This window comes from Trifolium pratense, linkage group LG4 (genome assembly GCF_020283565.1).
Source record: "Trifolium pratense cultivar HEN17-A07 linkage group LG4, ARS_RC_1.1, whole genome shotgun sequence".
In the NCBI taxonomy this organism is placed as follows: Eukaryota; Viridiplantae; Streptophyta; class Magnoliopsida; order Fabales; family Fabaceae; genus Trifolium; species Trifolium pratense.
In genome coordinates this window covers 59788646-59806479 of record NC_060062.1, presented here as the reverse complement: position 1 = coordinate 59806479, position 17834 = coordinate 59788646, and the positions used below count along the sequence as shown (strand labels likewise).

The 17834-nt window shown below is 32.6% G+C and overlaps 2 protein-coding genes across 7 annotated transcripts; one reads left to right on the top strand and one right to left on the bottom strand.

Moving 5' to 3' along the window:
- Positions 1-1486: 1486 nt before the first annotated feature.
- Positions 1487-9898, bottom strand: LOC123921825 (serine/threonine-protein kinase BLUS1). 6 transcript variants are annotated; one of them, XM_045974510.1, is made up of 19 exons: positions 9136-9898; positions 8549-8973; positions 8086-8167; positions 7926-7994; positions 7651-7821; positions 7460-7525; positions 7062-7130; positions 6851-6982; positions 6620-6690; positions 6173-6400; positions 5292-5404; positions 5053-5147; positions 4947-4988; positions 3533-3676; positions 3398-3446; positions 3260-3309; positions 2067-2128; positions 1933-1984; positions 1487-1851 (listed from the first exon to the last, which is right to left on the bottom strand). In XM_045974510.1, exons 1-19 carry the CDS (start codon positions 9325-9327, stop codon positions 1846-1848), a joined length of 2118 nt encoding a protein of 705 aa, XP_045830466.1. In that variant the 5' UTR covers positions 9328-9898; the 3' UTR covers positions 1487-1845. The 6 variants fall into 6 exon arrangements, with proteins under 6 accessions (XP_045830466.1, XP_045830465.1, XP_045830464.1 ...); XM_045974509.1 differs by having other exon boundaries at positions 5053-5150; positions 9136-9845; XM_045974508.1 differs by having other exon boundaries at positions 4932-4988; positions 9136-9765.
- Positions 9899-14147: 4249 nt separating this feature from the next.
- Positions 14148-15513, top strand: LOC123924314 (ylmG homolog protein 1-2, chloroplastic-like). The gene is made up of 2 exons (XM_045977164.1): positions 14148-14927; positions 15292-15513. The coding sequence occupies exon 1, from the start codon at positions 14216-14218 to the stop codon at positions 14900-14902; it is 687 nt and encodes a 228-aa protein (XP_045833120.1). The 5' UTR covers positions 14148-14215; the 3' UTR covers positions 14903-14927; positions 15292-15513.
- Positions 15514-17834: the final 2321 nt, after the last annotated feature.

Genomic DNA, 17834 nt, shown 5'->3' with positions numbered 1-17834 from the left:
TCTTTGCAAAAGACTCACCGTCTCTGCTGCTAGGAAGGCAAAAGTGTCAAATGCAAATAGTATGAAAGCATGTTGATTGTAAGAATATATTTTCGCATGTTTGGCCACTTTACTTGAAACAACTTAGAGGGTTGTCTGTTCACAATAAAAGTTGTCTTCAATCCAACAAGTGGTGAAACTCCAGTCACGAATGCATGCTTTCCACCTACCCTCGCATACATCATGATATCTCATATATGTTGTCTTAGAGTTCAGCATCCTTCCTGTGGTCGGCCAAAAAGTTCACAGACGCTTCTTTTTTCACATATACGTGCCTAAAAATATCAAAAAGAACATTTCAAACAAAATTGTGCCTATATTTGAAGCCTCAAAGTGTTTGAATATGTATTTTAAAAATTATAAAGAAAAAGGAGTTAAAATATTTCTTTATCTCAATTAAAAATGAATTTTTCTTAACCAAATATAGATTAACTTTGTTTTATTACTGTATTAAATTATTAATTAAGTTTTTATTGCAATATGGAAAATCCAATTTATCTTCTTATAAACTACGATCGGGAGAGGCCTAAAACCACTTGATATCAGGATTTACCCTCGAACCAGATTAAACTAGTGGTGAAGGTAAAAAAAAATAAAATTATTCCCCATACTAGATCAAGATGACAATGGGTATGGTGTCGGTAGGTAGTACTTACTACTTATCCTCATTTCGAAATTTGAAAAAATATCCGTACCAAGATTTTATACTCGTACTACGACTATAAGTAAGGTGTCACCATACAAAAATGAGATTCTAACTACCAAAGTACCACTTCGAAAAAGGAAAAAAAAAATATTTAATCTCTATATTTTGGCAGACTTTTCAAAATAGTTTCTACATTTTTTTATTATATTTTTAGTCCTCATATTTTTGTCATTTTTAACATTGATCCTTATTGTGAAATTTAAGTTGACTGAATAAACGGAAAGTGTCACATAAATGTCACACAAACTCATTTAACGATGTTAACGCGCAAACATCCATGTGAAAGCTTGGTAGACAAAATAATGACTAATGGAAAGATGAGTTGGTTAGATCGCAAGAATGAGAACGTGACAACTCAAACAAAAACTTAATCAAAACAAACATAATGATGAATAAAAATTGCAAGTAGTAAATCTACAAAATTGCAAGTAGCAAGCGGCGGCAACGAAAGACATCATCAGAAGCAGGAGTGAGCAGGCGGAGGAAAATCATGGGATGTGGTGGGACGTGGTGGTCGCATGTAGATTGGATTTTTTTTATTATTGCAATTGCAACAGTGAGAGAGAAGAGTTTAGAAAGGAATACGGTACAGACACACATGATTAAAAAATATGATTATGATTATCAACTTCATGTTTCACTCCATGAATAGCAAGAATATTAACAAAATTCTAATAGCATTTTAACCCTACAAGAACATAGCATCTAGTGGTGGTATTGAATGAATTCTAAAGACGAAAATTGTACGTTAAGAAAATTTCATGTATGAAAGTGCACGGTAATTTACAACCAAGAAAAGAAATAACACTAAAATCATTTACAAAAAATAATTATGAACAACGAATCTGCACTAAGAATGAGCTATTATGCTGCCAAAGAAACAAGGAGCTATGATAAATTTCTTATCAACTAAAATAACCTAAAAGTAACAAAGTATTCAACATCTAGTCAAATATCTAGTCAATGATGTTCAATTGGTCACAATTCAACTTTCTCCTTGCACCTTAAAAGTGCCCACGAAGAACTTAGATTTAAGGAAAATCCAATCATCCACACTTAAACAACGGAATCACTTCTGATATCCATTTCTGACAATCCAATCACACCTATGAGTTTACATGTTAGAACAAGTTAGAATGTGTAGGATCCATTATTCATAATAGGATCTAAGAATGTGTTATTAGTACCTGAGCATTATCTGTTTTCAATTTTTGAAGCTCTTCCTGGGTGCATATGAGCCTAGATGATACAAAACAAGATTAAGGAGAATAAGGCACCAATGTTTTAGCATATAATCCAACTAACTTTTATAATACAATACCTCCATTGCAGATCAGTTATCTCATGAAGTAACTCCTTTTCCCTCTCGTGAGCTGATTCAAGCTGCAGTCATGTATAGCCGATATTTGCTTTAAATTAAGCGGATGTAAAGGCATTCAAGTAACAATAGAATTATTTTAATAAAACAAAAAGAGAGAAAGAAAAATGCCATAAGCTTCCATTTATAATTGATAAACTTCCCTTAAAAATTGGTTGTCAAAGTAACAAACCAAACCATTTAATTAGTTCACTGAAAATTTCATACTACTCAAGGTGGACTTAGCATCCAATAAAACTCAAGTCTTTATCACTACACTTAAGGTATCGTATCTGTGATCATGGGAACAAGTTTGGCAATACACAACTATTCTGCCAACATGTAGCAATTATCGATCACTACTAGTATTCAGAGAGATGAGAATTTGGACCTAAGTACCCTGTCTTCCATGCATCTTATATTGAATTTACCTCCAGCATACACACAAACACAGTATTGGGCCAACAACGTGAAGTTTGCCCCCCTCAAAGGTAGTTTCTTTCTCCCGGCAACTTCTTGGCAGGCTACCAATCAGGCTTAATTTGCTTAGGAGAAGGGTTATTTGAGTCGTAAGTGACAATACCTATGCATTGTGTGTGGGAAATCAGGAGCCAGAGCTACATCTCTTTAGTAGGTAAATGTAGGAAGGGTTTGACTTTTTCTTTTTTTTCAACGGCCAAGGAAGGGTTTGACATTACTTTGGCATTTTGTTCTTTGGTTCTCAGTAGTTTTGTGGGGTGAATTGTTTTGTTTCTATTATGTTGCTTGCTTGTATATGGATTTGAGTTACCCTTGTACTTTTATATCATAATCTTTTGCTATTTTAAAAAAACCTCATCTTAATTATTACCTAGGTTTTGACTGAAATTTTTTCCTACTTGCAGGACTCAACAAATTGGAGAGGATCTGAACTCTACTCTATAAATTGATCATTAGTTGAAAATGTAACTAAGCTAACCTTAAGAATTCACTTTTGAGAAGTACATCATATCATATAAATTCTAAATTTCAAAACCTACAACTCACGGATCATTTTTATCATCCAACACATTTTGACACTTCGGCCAATAGAACATGATTCTCAAAGAGACATAGGTCATGCTCAAATAAATTAAAACGAGTCAAAATTATAAAAGTTGATCCCTTTAAATACATACCAATGATTTCTCCGTTGCTGCTATCTGTGCTGGGGTATTTGTGCTATCAGCTGCATGGTTGAGAAATAATTTAAAAGTTTGAAATATAAGAGGAATTAATGGAAAAGGTTCAAATAAATCAACAGATTGAGGTCGTACCGGCAGATTCACCCGCAGTAATTAGCTTCATTAAAGTTAGAATGGTATCCTGTTAAAATGTCATGAACAAAAAACAGTTACTCTTGGATATTAGCTGGAGGAAATAGAATTGAACTATATAAGACTTGAGCATACCCTCTGAAGAATATTTGTCTGCAGCACAGAGTGCAACACGGGGAACAGAGAACAGCCAGAAATATTTGATGGCGTAGAATCAGATATAGTTGATAATAACGGTAAAGGTGAATGTACAGGAGTAGCATTATGCTGGCTTATAACCTACAGCCAATAAATTGTTTCAGTGAATTAGGAATTATACCTTCCGGCCGGCTATATGATTTATGTCTAACTTCATTATCTACCTATAGCTGTAACGTTCTACACTAATGTCTACTAGTATTACTAGTTTCTAAAAGACTTCATGCTTCATAAAAACGATAAATAATAATAATAATATATATATATATATATATATATATATATATATATATATATATATTTTAATATAACCTGATAAAACATAATACTAAGCCTATAAAAAAAATTCCATTACTTTTTTGGAAAAGATGGTAACACTTTCAAGTTGCAAATCAAACACCATTATTAATGCCCAAGTACAACAACTACAATAATCATAAGGCAAACACCCACTAACAAGCCCGCGAGCACTGATTGAAGAATTGAAACTCAAAATATTTATTGAAAAGTGCAGTTTTTTTAGTTACCAATGCATCAAATGTTCTACTTTTCATTCCTTAACATCATTGACACTCGTATAGTAATGTCATAAGTGAATAAGATTAAAATGGATTGATCTATTCATGTATTATGAGTTGGTGTCAATAAATGTTTGATCGAATTCATTTATTTAACTAAAAAAACAAGCTCAATTTTCTTAATCAAGTCAAATTCTTCTTTGGCTTGACATACTAAATCATTTCAGAAAACCATTGGGTGAGAGAATATTGATAAAGAGAAAATATAATCAAAACATAAATGATAAATGAGTCAACCTCAAACTACATTTTGTCAAGCAACTTAGGCTCAATCTTAAAATTTGGCTAGTTTAAATAAGTGAGTTAAGGTTTAACACTCTTTGTTTTTCACGGGCAATCCAGTATTTCAAATTTATATGGTTGAGTTGATTTAGTGCATGTTTGAAATCACACTGAGTTTGACGAAATCACAGGTGGCAATGTGATTTTGTTTAACTACCAAAGTGTATAATTGCCAAAATCAGGGTGGGGCATCAAACTGACCGTCAAACTAAATGTGCACTTAAATGATTCATACCTCTAACAATGAGAGCTAAAAACTTTGATGTAACCATAAAAAGTGAAAAATAAGTCAGAAATTTGTGTGCGTCTAACTATTATTAAGATATAATTAATATATATCTTTAAAATCTATGTACAAGAGGAAGATACAACTCAAGCATCAAAAGCTTAGTTTAGAGTAGGACATTTTTTTTTGGGGGGGGGGGGGGGGGGGGGGGTTCCCCACCTAAAGAAGAACAGGTGACAGTTATGCAAACCTCTAAACAACCAACCTGCATGCTGTGACTCTTTTGCAGTATAGGAGAAGGAACCACCTGAAAGAAATCTTACTATTCAGTCTTCAAGAAAAGAGAATGATCAGTAGAAGTTATTTCTTACCTTTTCCGGGTCAACATTCTCAGATGTAACTTTAAAACGTCCTCTCTGTTGAACAACGGGTACCTTTGCTTTATCATCTGTGTCATCAGAATTAGCTGCTACAGAAATGATTAGTTAGAACTTAGAAATGCAGGAGTAAATAGTGATCCTTGAGGACTTCTCAAGAGCACGCAATTTGTGTTGCTCCCTTGAAATTGAAATCAAGGCATGCCATTCTTCAAAGTAATGTGAGCAGGTACCTGATGATTTTGAGACTCTAGAAGGAAGTTCAGTAAGCACATCCTCTCCTGCTTGTAGAACTGAAGTTGCATTGGCACTTGAGACGTTTGAGGGAAGATTTTGTAGCTTCTCACTGTCATTTATATTGCTAAATATTAAATCTGATAATAGATTAGAGAAGTGTTTGATTTGTTTAAAAAAATATTGTAACTTATAAAAATAATGGTTTGTCCTAATATCGAAAATGGTTGTGAAATAAAATACAAGATGAAGTATACACATTTTAGCTTTTAAATGTAAGAATCGTGGTTACTATAACTCATTGAATGTGTCAATATTACAAATATGTCTTCAATTGTTTATTTGTTAACAATTTTATAGACCAAATTGACTAATATCATGTTTGAATTGGAGTTGAGCAAGCTTTTCTTGTGTTCCAAAGCTATATGACTATGATACTATGGAAGCTATGATTTCTAGATTCAAATGGACGCGCTCGTAACCATGGTAGTTAATCCCGGATCGCAGAGCGGAGCGGCCAACGCCAAAACTGGGATAGCGGCATACCGGGTAGCAGGATGGCCGCGACACCGGGATCACGCGTGATTGACTTCTTTGATGGTAACTACAGTGGTTTCCAAAGTTTGCAAAATATACAATAAGACATATTTGATGACTAAACTAACTAAAAAAAAATGTTTAAAGAGGGGTGACAAAACCAATAGGCCTGTCAAAGAGGGGATAAGAAAAACAAATCTACATCAGCCCAAAGGCCTAGACTGCCCCGATGACAATAACTAATACTACAACTAATGGATTTTCTGCAATAAATAATTCGATCAAAAAATTATTTAATTCAAAATAAAATTAAATAAAACCAATGCATAATTTGAGTATTCACCAATCTGCTCGAATAGGTGGAAGAGTAACTTCCGGTAATATGCTTGACGAACATCCTCTTCTGTGATGAGGAGGGATAGCCATGCCCTCCGTGGATCTTACGCCATTTTCAACATCAGATTTTTCACCTAAACGTTGGTCCACATGATCATCATGACAGGAAGAAGTTTGTGGTTCGTGGCTTGAGCTGGTGATGCTAAAATCATCATCAGATTTTTCAACTTTAGTCCTGGAAATGACAAGATAAAAAAAAAAAAAAACATTGACCCACGATGTTTAACAAAAGTTCTTGTTCTAGCTGTAAAGACATGTAACGATTACTTGTTTTCAAATTAAAGATCCCATGCCACTTTAGAAACATTAGCACATGATGTAAAAGTTGTCGGGGTTTGAGTATTTCAAAAGTATAATTCAATAATTTGACATCACACACGTGTTAGAGACATACTTGGCATCATTTATTGTGGAATCAACTACCACAACAGAAGCCAATTGGTTATGTGTTTCATTATTTTCCTCCTGTAAAGAATTAGCCATTAGAACAAAATTACTATCTTGTTAGCAAAGAAAAATAAGAGAAAGGAAATAAAGAAGGAAGAATCAACTATATTTATAAATATATGTAACACAAATTGCAAATATAATCCAATAATACAAAATGAATTTGTAAATATGATACCATGTCAACAGTTTGAGAACGGCAGTGACTTGAACTTGGCTGTTGCTTATCTTGCGGCGCATCAAGATTGGATAAGGAACTTGAACTTCCCACATGATTAATATCAGATATAGCATCGTCAAAATCGTTGATCTACAATAATAAAAACTACAATTAGATATTTTTAACTTGATGAGTGGATCCAAAGTGTAATATTGAACATGGCGTGTACCAAGGAAGCCTGAGCCTTCATATCTTCAAGGTTGAAGTTCCATCCACTAATGCCTCGTTTGTATTCATTCTACAGTACACAATAATGTTATAAGCATGCCATCAAATTGCTAGCAATGAGAAAAATAACTATGCAAAAAGGAATCATAAAAAAGATAAGATAAGCTAACCAAATGTGTTTGTACTTATAGTATAGAGTATACACACAAACAAACATACATAAACAGAGAGATTATCCGACTCTGCTGAGTTTGGCAGTACCCTGGATTTTGAAAGGTATAACAATATATATATATATATATATAAATTGAAGTCTGAAGCAATGCAGTACTAGTTTCTTATGTTTGTTTGTGTGCATCTAACAGCAGTTGGTTAGACTAGGAAATTGTATTTTCGTACCTGTGATAATTCCTCCATCTGCCCATCAGCCATTTTCTTTTGTGCACGCATATCTTCTTCTTTTCTCTGTAACAGAAAAATTAACTCATAAATAAATAGTATATTAAAGTATCATAACAGGGGTGGTAGGGGAAAAATATAAATACTATATAATACTATGTGGTATTAAATTAAAGTGGAAGCAAAGCAACCTTTAGAATCTCCATGCGATCACCCAAAGCAGGTAGCCCCTCCAATAGAGTTCGGCTAATATAATCACTGGAGCGAGCTTGCTTAAAGAAGGAATGTTTTAACAGCCTGTTTGCTGAGGGTCTTTTTGAAGGATCTTTTACCAAACAACAAGCAATCATCTGCTTAAAAGACTGGAAAGAAAGAATAAAGATATTAGCTAAGAAAAGTCAAAGAAGAGTTGAATTTTCTTGCAGGAGCAATCAGGTAAAGGTGAAATCAAGCTCAGCTGGCTGACCTTGGAGAACTTCTTGTCCCTTTCATAGTCAAGGCCTGGGGGTGCATTTTGCAAGGTCATAAGCAGTACCTGGAAAGTTGAATTAGTATTATGAAATTAAACTAAAAAAATGAGATAAATTATTTGTAGTTTTTGGAAAATAATATGATATGCCACACACCTTCAAGGGTGGATACTTTGAGAAAGGAGCATGGCCATGGGCAAGCTCCAAAGCAGTTATGCCAAATGACCAGATATCAGCTCTGGAAGATCAATTTTGAATCAGATTAATGTTAGCATGTCAATAAGCCAGGGTAATCATTGATGTTGGAGAAAATTTTAGTCATAAATTTTCCCTTATAATGAATTTATTACAAAATATTGTAGACAAAATAATACTAATAATAATTGTGCACTCTCCATCATTTATAATAACATTGCAGTCACCATCATTGATATAATGCAGAATTTTTTTTGGCCAAATAGTAAAGGTGAAAAATCCTCAATATTAGCATAAAATTGTCATCAAATAATATCGGCGTTAAACGATAAAATAGCCGTTAGAATTGTGGCGGCAAATCATTTTATTACATGAATATGTATGATAATTAAGAAATTAAACAAAGAGGAGAGAAAGAACAAACTTGAAGTTATAACCATGCAGTTGCTCCATGACCTCAGGTGCCATCCAACAAGGTGTTCCAACAAAAGTATTTCTAGAGCGTTGGCGATCACCGGAATCAAAAAGACAAGCAGAAACACCGAAATCGCCTAGCTTAACAGCACCGCGAGAATCAATAAGAATATTACCAGCCTTAACGTCACGATGAATATGACCGTGATGATGAAGATACTCTAAACCCTTCAATACCTCCCTAAGTACAGTTGCAATAACAACCTCTTCAAATCCATCAGGATGTGCAGCTTTCAATATGTGAAGACATGAACCACCAGACATGAATGGCATCACAACCCATAGATTGTGATCGCTAACGAATGAACAGTGTGATTTCAACACGTTAGGGTGGTCCACTAGAACCATTGTCTGTGCTTCACGAGATATATTATTCTGCATTCATTCATACATTCGTTATTATTTGGTTAATTATTATTATAGAATTAATAATGATTAATAAGCAAAAATTAATATTAATTAATGAATGAATGATTATCTATCGTTCGTTATTGTATGAATGAATGAAATAGTAATAAATTGATTGATTGTACGAACCAGATCGCAGTTGTCACGTTCGAAGTCGAGAATCTTGATAGCGATGATCTCGTTGAAAGGAACACATTGAGCACGGAAGACGGAAGCACTAACGCCTTGACCAATCTCTTCGTAAAGAATGTAATGTTCGGCGCCGATAGGATACTTTTTCTTTTCGGATTCCTTTTCCTTATCTTTATCTTTATCCTTCATGCTGCAAATCGACGATGATGATGATGATGATAAAAAAAAAGCTATAAGCGGCGGCGGTGGTGGTGGTGTGATTAAAATAAGAACGGCGAAGAAGAAAACAAAAAAGGAAAAGAGAGAGAGAGAGTGACGATAGTGATGAATGAATGAATGAATGAGAAAGGAAAAAATAAATCGGAAGAGATACGTAATGTAATGTGATGATGATGATGATGATGTAATTGAATGAATTTTGGGGAATTCCGCAGATTTCTCGTGAAATGAAACTAATGTAATTGCTTTTTTCTGTACTATAGGATTATAAAATAAAATTGTAGAGAATTGGGCTTTTCTTTCTTTTTGTTTTGCTTTGCTTCCTATCTTATCGGATGGCCGTAAACAGAGAAGAGTGTTCTGTTTTGCTATCTCCCGCCACACCCCTCTTCCTTCTTTTTTTTTTATTCTATTCTATCTTTCTTTTCTTATGTAACCACTCTTCCTTCTACTTCTATCATACACTACACCTAAACACACTCTTAAATACTAGTACTACCTCCTTCTATAAATAAGTATAAATACACTTTCATTTTGGTATAGCTATATTCACAAATTAAAGACTTTCTATATAGTAATTGATTTTTTTGTTCTTTTTACATTTACAACATGCACAAGCAAGAAGGATAAGTTGGTTCAGTAGTGATTGGTGTTGGACTTTATAGAAAGGATCATAGTTCAATTCTCATAAATGCCATCAAAAAATAATTAGAACAATTAATGTCATAACTGGCCCCGAATTAGATTAGCGGTTCACTGCGTTGGATGCTGGGTGTAAAAATCAACAAAAACAATGGAGGGGAGGGGATAAAAGAGGTTAAAAAATACAACACCAAAGCTAATCACCCACATCAGGATTTGAATTTACTACAACTAATCATTGGATTAAAAAAATAAGAAATAACATGAAAAAAAATATAGAATCCAAATCATTTGTACTAAGATATTAGAAAACTCCATTAGAAAAAATTGGGGAGATCCAAACGCCTCCTAACCTTAACAATGCATTAAGGCATTCAATCAATCTTAAACTATCTAATGCGACAGATGAGCAAAACATTTTCTCAGGCGAAAAAATTAAAAATCACAAAGCATAACCAATATTCAGTACTAGAAACCAACAATTATCATAATCATATGTTAACTTTTGAATATAGATATTAACATCAACAAAGACTATTTTTGTTTTTTTCTTTAATCGGATATCCTCTGCGTATAACTGTAGAGACTATACCTTCGAGCCTTGTGGGTTCCATGTGGAAAGCAAATTTTCTTCAAAGTTTTGTCATTGTTGGATGCCCTATACATAAATCGAACTCATTACCTTAGTTAAGTTAGAAATGACCTGCTCATCTAAGAATTCTTGGGTACAAAAGACTATTTTAAAATACATACAAGATGGTAACAAAGATGGAAACAACTAGACGTTAATAGAGATGGAAAAAATATCAATCAATATCAATATAAGAGATATCAATATAAGAGATAAACGAGATAGAAATTAACCAAAAGAACTTGAACATTTTGAACCTAAGCCCCATAGAAGACACCACTTGTTGCTGTGAATTCGAACTTTTATTCCAAAAAATTTACCAAAAACAGTAAAATACGAACTTGAATATTTATAAGGACTAGATATATAAAATCATTGTCAGCAAATTTTCATCTTTTATATTTTGAAATTTTATTTGTCTGCGTGAGCATAATTCAGTTGGTATGGATATTGAATTTTATATGTATAGGTTCAAAATTTGAACCCGAAATTTCCTACTTATTCACCTCAAGAGAAGAATTTTTTAGCCATTATGCTACTTAACCAAATAAAAATTGAGAATTTGCTTATACTAATATATGAAATCGAAGAAGACTAACATAGTATGACACGAGTGATAGATATTTGTACTATAAACTATTTGACTCTGGGATTGATCTAAAATCGACGTGTGAGAAAAATTATTTGTTGAGAGAGATCAATCTTAAATAGTTATCAATTATTTAAAAAGTTAAATAGACAAACTTAAAAAAAATATTTATTTTTTTTGTCATAAAAAATATATATATTTATCTCCGTGTCCTTAGCATTTTCTTTTTTTGTTTTATGTTTCTTTTTTTTTTTTGGTACATTTTTATGTTTCTAAATATGGTTCAGAATGAAAGAATGCATGTGATGGCTATTTTATGTTTCCTTTTTAGTTTTGTCTTCATTCAACATTACCCTAATGTCTCCACTAAATTAGTGATTTGATAATAGAGGAGGTTGTGGAGGTATTATTCGGGGAAGCCAAGGAGAATGGTTGGGAGGTTTTGCTAGAGGATTGGGAAATTGTAGTGCTATTATTGCTGAGTTGTGGGGAGTGGCTGAAGGATTGAGTTATGCGCGGCGGCTGGGTTTTACGGCGGTCGAGCTTAATGTTGATTCTGTTGTTGTGGTTCAGGCGATCAAGACCGGAAGATTTAGTAGCTCGGTTGGATTACCTTTGGTGAAACACATTCGGCGAATGTTGGATTTGGATTGGGAAATTAAAATTGAGCATGCTTACAGAGAATCAAACAAGTGTGCAGACGCTATGGCGAATATTGGTTGTCATTTAGATCGTGAAACCATATTTTATGATTCTTGTCCTATTCCGATTAAGGAATTATTGTTAGCTGATGAGTTGGGGATAACCACCCCTAGAATAATTTCTATGTAATCTTTTCTTTTTGGGGCTTAGGCCCTCCCTATTACCAAAAAAATAAATTAGTGATTTGATTTGTTAGATTTTTTATTTGGTCTAGTCTGTGATTTGTTAGAAATTGATTGATAATAAAGTTTAGAAAATATATTACATATTTAATTGTTTATTTATTTAGCTTTATTGTTGTTTGATTGTAAAATAAAAAAATTGTGTTGACTACATCAGTTTTTATTTACGATAGTGTTAGCTCCAATGGTATAAAAGTGATTATTATTACTTATTAGTTGTTTTCAACCTTAAGTTTGTTAAGCAGCAAATAAATATGGTCACTCCTACTTTAGTTAGGGTGACTTATTATAGGACTAATTATTGTAGTTTCAAGTCGATTTCTTTTTGTATTAAACTCTTTTAATTACTGATATGAATTTGCTCCTGTTAAATGGTTCTTTGACTATATAAATGTTGAGATATTTTCAGTTTTACGGATTTAATTTATTTATAAAAAAGAAAATAAAAAAATAATGGATTTAAAATTATAGTAATTTTTGTAATCTCCCTTTTAATATTGTTTTTAGGAATTCGAATCATCTAAAATGAATAAAATGTAAAATATAAATTGAAAAAATCAATTAACGATTGATATTACTTTTTTTTTCTCATCAGTTTAATCTGCTTCGGGGGTCGGTTCTGACATCAAATGGTTTCAGCCCCCTTTCGATCGCTGTTGCGGGTTATTAAACTGTGGTCCTCCCTACAAAGTGCAGCACCAATCACCACTTAACTAACTAACGATTCATAACTATTGATATTACTTTTTTATCCTTATTATGGTAGAATGTTGGTAATTTAATAGGTTAAGTTAGTTTTTTTATTTTAACAAGAATAGGTTAAGTTAGTTAAAGTTTTGGTTGGTACAAATGCACTATCGACATGGGATTCCACAATGGTTTAGGCAAAATGAGTGCGGGTTGGTGTGTTAGAGTATTTCTTGTACTTTTTCAATTTATTAATATATTGATTTTTGTCGTCGGTTTCAAAAAAACATGGGGTAATTTGTGATAGCTATAACTTATTGGATTCGAAGAAAACTGCTCAATAATTGAAGGTGAATCGATTGTCTTGCTTGAAGCTATGAAAGAGGTTTTTTTTCTTTTTGATTAAATGAAGGAGTTGGAACATAGATGTTTCACAAATGTATTATTTGAAACTTACTCAAATAATATAGTATATGCAATTCACAACTTACTTGTTGGTATTATATAATTTAGTTCATTAATTGTGAGACTCAAAATGTATTTTCTTTAAATTTGAACATTTGTGGTTAAGTTCATAAAGCAACAAACAAATATGGTTGTTCACACACTTGTTATAGGATTTTTTTTGTGTGTCTAGTCGTTATATATTTGAGTGGCCATCTTCCTTGTATTGCACTTTTTTTTTTTTTTTTTTTGGTACAACCTTGTATTGCACTTTTATTGATTAATAAAACGACTTGAAGTTTTTATTGCAAAAAACAAATTAATTAGCAAAGATTTAGTCCATAAACCTTAAAATATTTTCAATCAAAGTAGTAGTAAAAAAATAATAATAAAGCTTAATTATAAAACAAATATAAAAAGTTAAAATATTATTGTGAGTCTTGTGACAATAATAAATATCGTATATAAACAAATTTATACACGTGTGAAAATATAATTAAGAATAATATATAAAATACTTAAATATACATTTATAATTATTATTTTAATAAAGTATTTTTGACGAAATCTCCGCGGTGTGGAGGATAAAATCTCGTTGCCATCCTCAAATCTCTCGAGGGATTTTCTACTCCATCTCTACGGAAAAAAATATCTATTTTCGGATTTGCAAATAGAACGATTCCTATATCAATTCCTATTTATGGATCAAATTGACATCCCTAATCCAACTTTTCTGATTCTAAACGTACGTACATGTCTTGCGTTAAGGTAGTAGAATTTGAATCTCGAGGTTAGAGAAGAAGGAGTGATTGGGCTCCAAAAGCCCATTTATTTTCTTTTATACACAAGCCGAGCCCGTTAACTTATTCCATCGATATCGAAACTTTTATTTATTTATTTATTTATTCCATCGATATATAAAAAGTCTAGGCTGAGAAAACGCCTAATCCCTAAATTTGGTTCCAGAAGAAGAAGAGAAATATGGCGTCGTTGGGTGCAATGATGGGTATGACCACCGTCTCAACTCCATCGCGTGTTCTTCTTTTCTCACCAAACCTAATCCCATTAAAACGCAGAACTATTACCTGTTCAATTCCAAACAATCACAAAAACAAAAACCTATCCATCCGCACCGCACCTCCGACGAAATCTCTTCTTATTCTTTCAAACAATCACAAACGCCGAACCATTACTTGTTCAAACAATCACACCGCACCACCAGAAGAAGATATTCTGTCCGGTTCCACTCGAACTGTCACTACTATACTCGCCGTGGCGGCTTTATGTATCAAAGCTTTCGTAACCATTCTTCCACCGCCGGATCTATCTTTATCAATCGGAGTTTCATCTTCATCGATGTTCTTTGCTTCTATTATGAAAAGAAGTACTCAGGGGTCGTTGAACACTCCGTTGACTGTTGTTGCTGCTGGATTGAAGAAATGGCTGGATATTTACAGCGGTGTTTTGTTAGTTAGGGTTTTGCTGAGTTGGTTTCCAAATATTCCTTGGGAAAGACAGCCATTATCAGCAATTAGGGATCTTTGTGATCCTTATCTTAGTTTATTTAGGAATATTATTCCACCCGTTTTCAATTCTCTTGATATTAGTCCTCTTCTCGCTTTTGCTGTATTGGGTACTCTTGCTAATATCCTCACTGTTCCTGTTTAGACCTACCCTGTACCCACCCACACAGGTACTTCACTTTCCTCGCTTTTTCTTTTCATTTTCAATTCTATATCAATTTGATTGATTGGATTGAATTTTATCTCTAACATGATGGATTTATTTAACAAAACATTACTGTACTGACTACTTATAAATTATTGGAGGCTAATTATTTTTATATAGCTTAGCGACTATGTAGTAGGAGGGACTGAGGGAGTGGTACTTAAAAGACCAAAATGAGGGTTTACTCTTGTATGATATGATGCTTTAAGTGGTAGCCATTGAGTTTGAGTTTGAAAATTTCAGCATGCTTATTATATCATGTAATCTCGAATATTATATCTTCTATCTTGTGATTTTGAATATTTGGATGTTATTACTTGGCTGGATAGGTGTCGCCTACTGAAGAATCTTTTCATGAACGATAATGCATTTTCTTCCAACATTTTGGCACAATTTAGAAAAGGAGCTTCTTGGGAAGCATAGGTTAAAGTTTGGTTTCCGTATACAATGTAATTTTCAGATTGGTATATTTTGGTAGTTATGTACTTAATTATATGGTATCGAAGAAGGTTATTGATTTTAAATTTTCCAATGATATGGTGTTTTATTGATGGGTTGGATATTCTAGTTGTATCTTAATTGAAATCCATCCGTTATTTATGAGATCTCTGCAGAGTTTGTAAGCTAGTAATATGGTAATCATTCTCTTGCATAAAATATAATTCATTATCAATTTTGGTTATGAACTTATGATGCACCATGATTGCTTTGCCATCTACGCCAATTTTGATTTAGATAATCTGATTTCTTATTTGAGTTCAAAGCAAAATCCTTTGTATCTCTCTGAGTGATAGAATTCTGGCTATATCATTATTATTCATTATACATATCTAACCCGAGAAAATCTTCTTACCAGTTGGATAAACAACAATGTATGAGGAGAGGAACTAGACATGTCTAGTTCCTGATATTTTACTCTTTAAATGTAAGAAATCAATGTATGAGGAACTAGACATGCAATTTTCTTGTCTTGAATTTACATTTCTTAGGCTGCCTTAGCCATGAAAATTGTTAGGTGGCTTTTTACTCACTCACTACCACCTCCTAGGCTTGAACCAACCAAAGTATGGACTTGGAATAAATAACAAAAGATGATACTTGAAGTATTGTCAGACACTCATTGTGTTCTAATTGCATGATGCACAATACAGTATTCAATACAATCCTCAAAGAGAATACAGTATTTCTGATGCATTTTGTGTTGTTGCTGCTGTGACCATCATTGTCAGAATTAATTGGCTTTGGTCTCTGATAGTCTTATGAAATTTATTATCTGCAGAAATTTGCTTCTACTGATCTATGCATTGTCATATTGATAAGATCAGTCATATTGAGAGTAGTGAGGAATGGTCATATCATTTATTCAGTTTGAGATGGATGCATCTCGAGCAAAAGAACAAAGCATGATCCAAACAGCTCCCATTGAAGAGAACAGAAACTCTTCCAAATATGGTACGCCTTTAAAGGCACACGTGATTGACTTCTTTCTAAATGTCCTGTATTATGTTATGTTTCAAACAGGAACTCAAGATCCTGATTCTGCATTATATTATTCTTTTGTTTTATTATTTCTAATTTAAAGGTCATTTTAATTGTACGCACTCTTTTGAACAAATTGCTTAAACCCATTCTTTGTGATTGATACTCTTTTTTTTAAGGAAAAATGTTATGACACATGTTAATGTATCTATTGCATTGAATAATACAAAAAAATTAACATTTAAAGAGTTAAATGCATAAGTTTTAAGAAAATATTTTTACATTTACCTCCTTAACATGTGTCTATGACAATATGCCCTTTTGTTTTTATAAAAAATGACAGGTAAATTATCTTGGGAAGAGATAAGATGTGTTTAAGGATGTGTGAACAAAGGTGTTGTTAACGTTGATCTTTCTCATTTTATCAACAAACTTAAATTGTACACTTGCATTATAACAAAATTTACAATCGTTGTGGCAACTTGCAAAGCAAATTCAGTTGAAGCAAGCAAAAGCACTACTTGCTACGACAATCATAACAACATAAATGATATCTTTGGAAATACGCAACTAGTTGTTTACTCCTACATCCATCCAGTGTTGAATAATTACAGCAACCACTAACTCGGTTCTACTTGGATTGAGTAAAAAAAAATCCATAATTCATTATGTATTTGTTTTTTTTTTTATCAAATTTGTATTTGTTTTTTTTAATAAATAAAGGTAATTTCTCTTTTTCCCTATTAATTGTTTATAATCCCTCAATTTCACCATATTGATATATTTTGATACTGTAAAATCTTATTGAAATATATCTTTTAATGGTGTATAATCCCTCCATTTCAGGATTTTACATGTCCGCGGTCCGCTGTTTAAATAGCGGAAGAAATATTTTGATAATGGGGTGTGCAAGAAAACTCAGGTGGAGCCAATAGAAATTCTCTTGAATTAAGAGTTAAAGTGTAGAACAATTTGAGTTCAAGTTCTAGTAAGAAGAAAAAAATACTAATATTAAGAACTAATTATTGATTTTATTTGTTTAAAAAAATGTTGACCATATTTGTGTGCATGTAATGGTATACAGATCATATCTATCTATCTATAATAATATATACTTGCATTAACAGTTGGTATGTGCTACGAAGAAGTGTCAATCAATAATATTATATATATTTTTTTTTTGGTTGCATTATATATTATATATTTAATAGTATTATGTTAATGTTCCAAAACTAATTCACTCCTCACTATATTCAAAGTATCACAATTAACCTTTAAGTTTGAAAATAGCTAAATCTATTATTCTAGTATTATGTTACTGCTTACCTTTCTAGAGAGTGAAAAACTAAAATTTGAGATCCTTTAATGTAAAATTAAAGGTGAATAGGCGTGG

Bases quoted from the DNA above. Each gene is read 5' to 3' on its own strand.
- LOC123921825 (XM_045974507.1), bottom strand. From the start codon at position 9,327: ATGAAGGATAAAGATAAAGATAAGGAAAAGGAATCCGAAAAGAAAAAG. The intron at 8,168-8,548 runs GTTTGTTCTTTC...TTGATCTTCCAG, and splicing joins CTGCATGGTTATAACTTCAA to AGCTGATATCTGGTCATTTG. The intron at 1,985-2,066 runs GTATTGTATTAT...TGTATCATCTAG, and splicing joins ATAACTGATCTGCAATGGAG to GCTCATATGCACCCAGGAAG.
- LOC123924314 (XM_045977164.1), top strand. From the start codon at position 14,216: ATGGCGTCGTTGGGTGCAATGATGGGTATGACCACCGTCTCAACTCCA.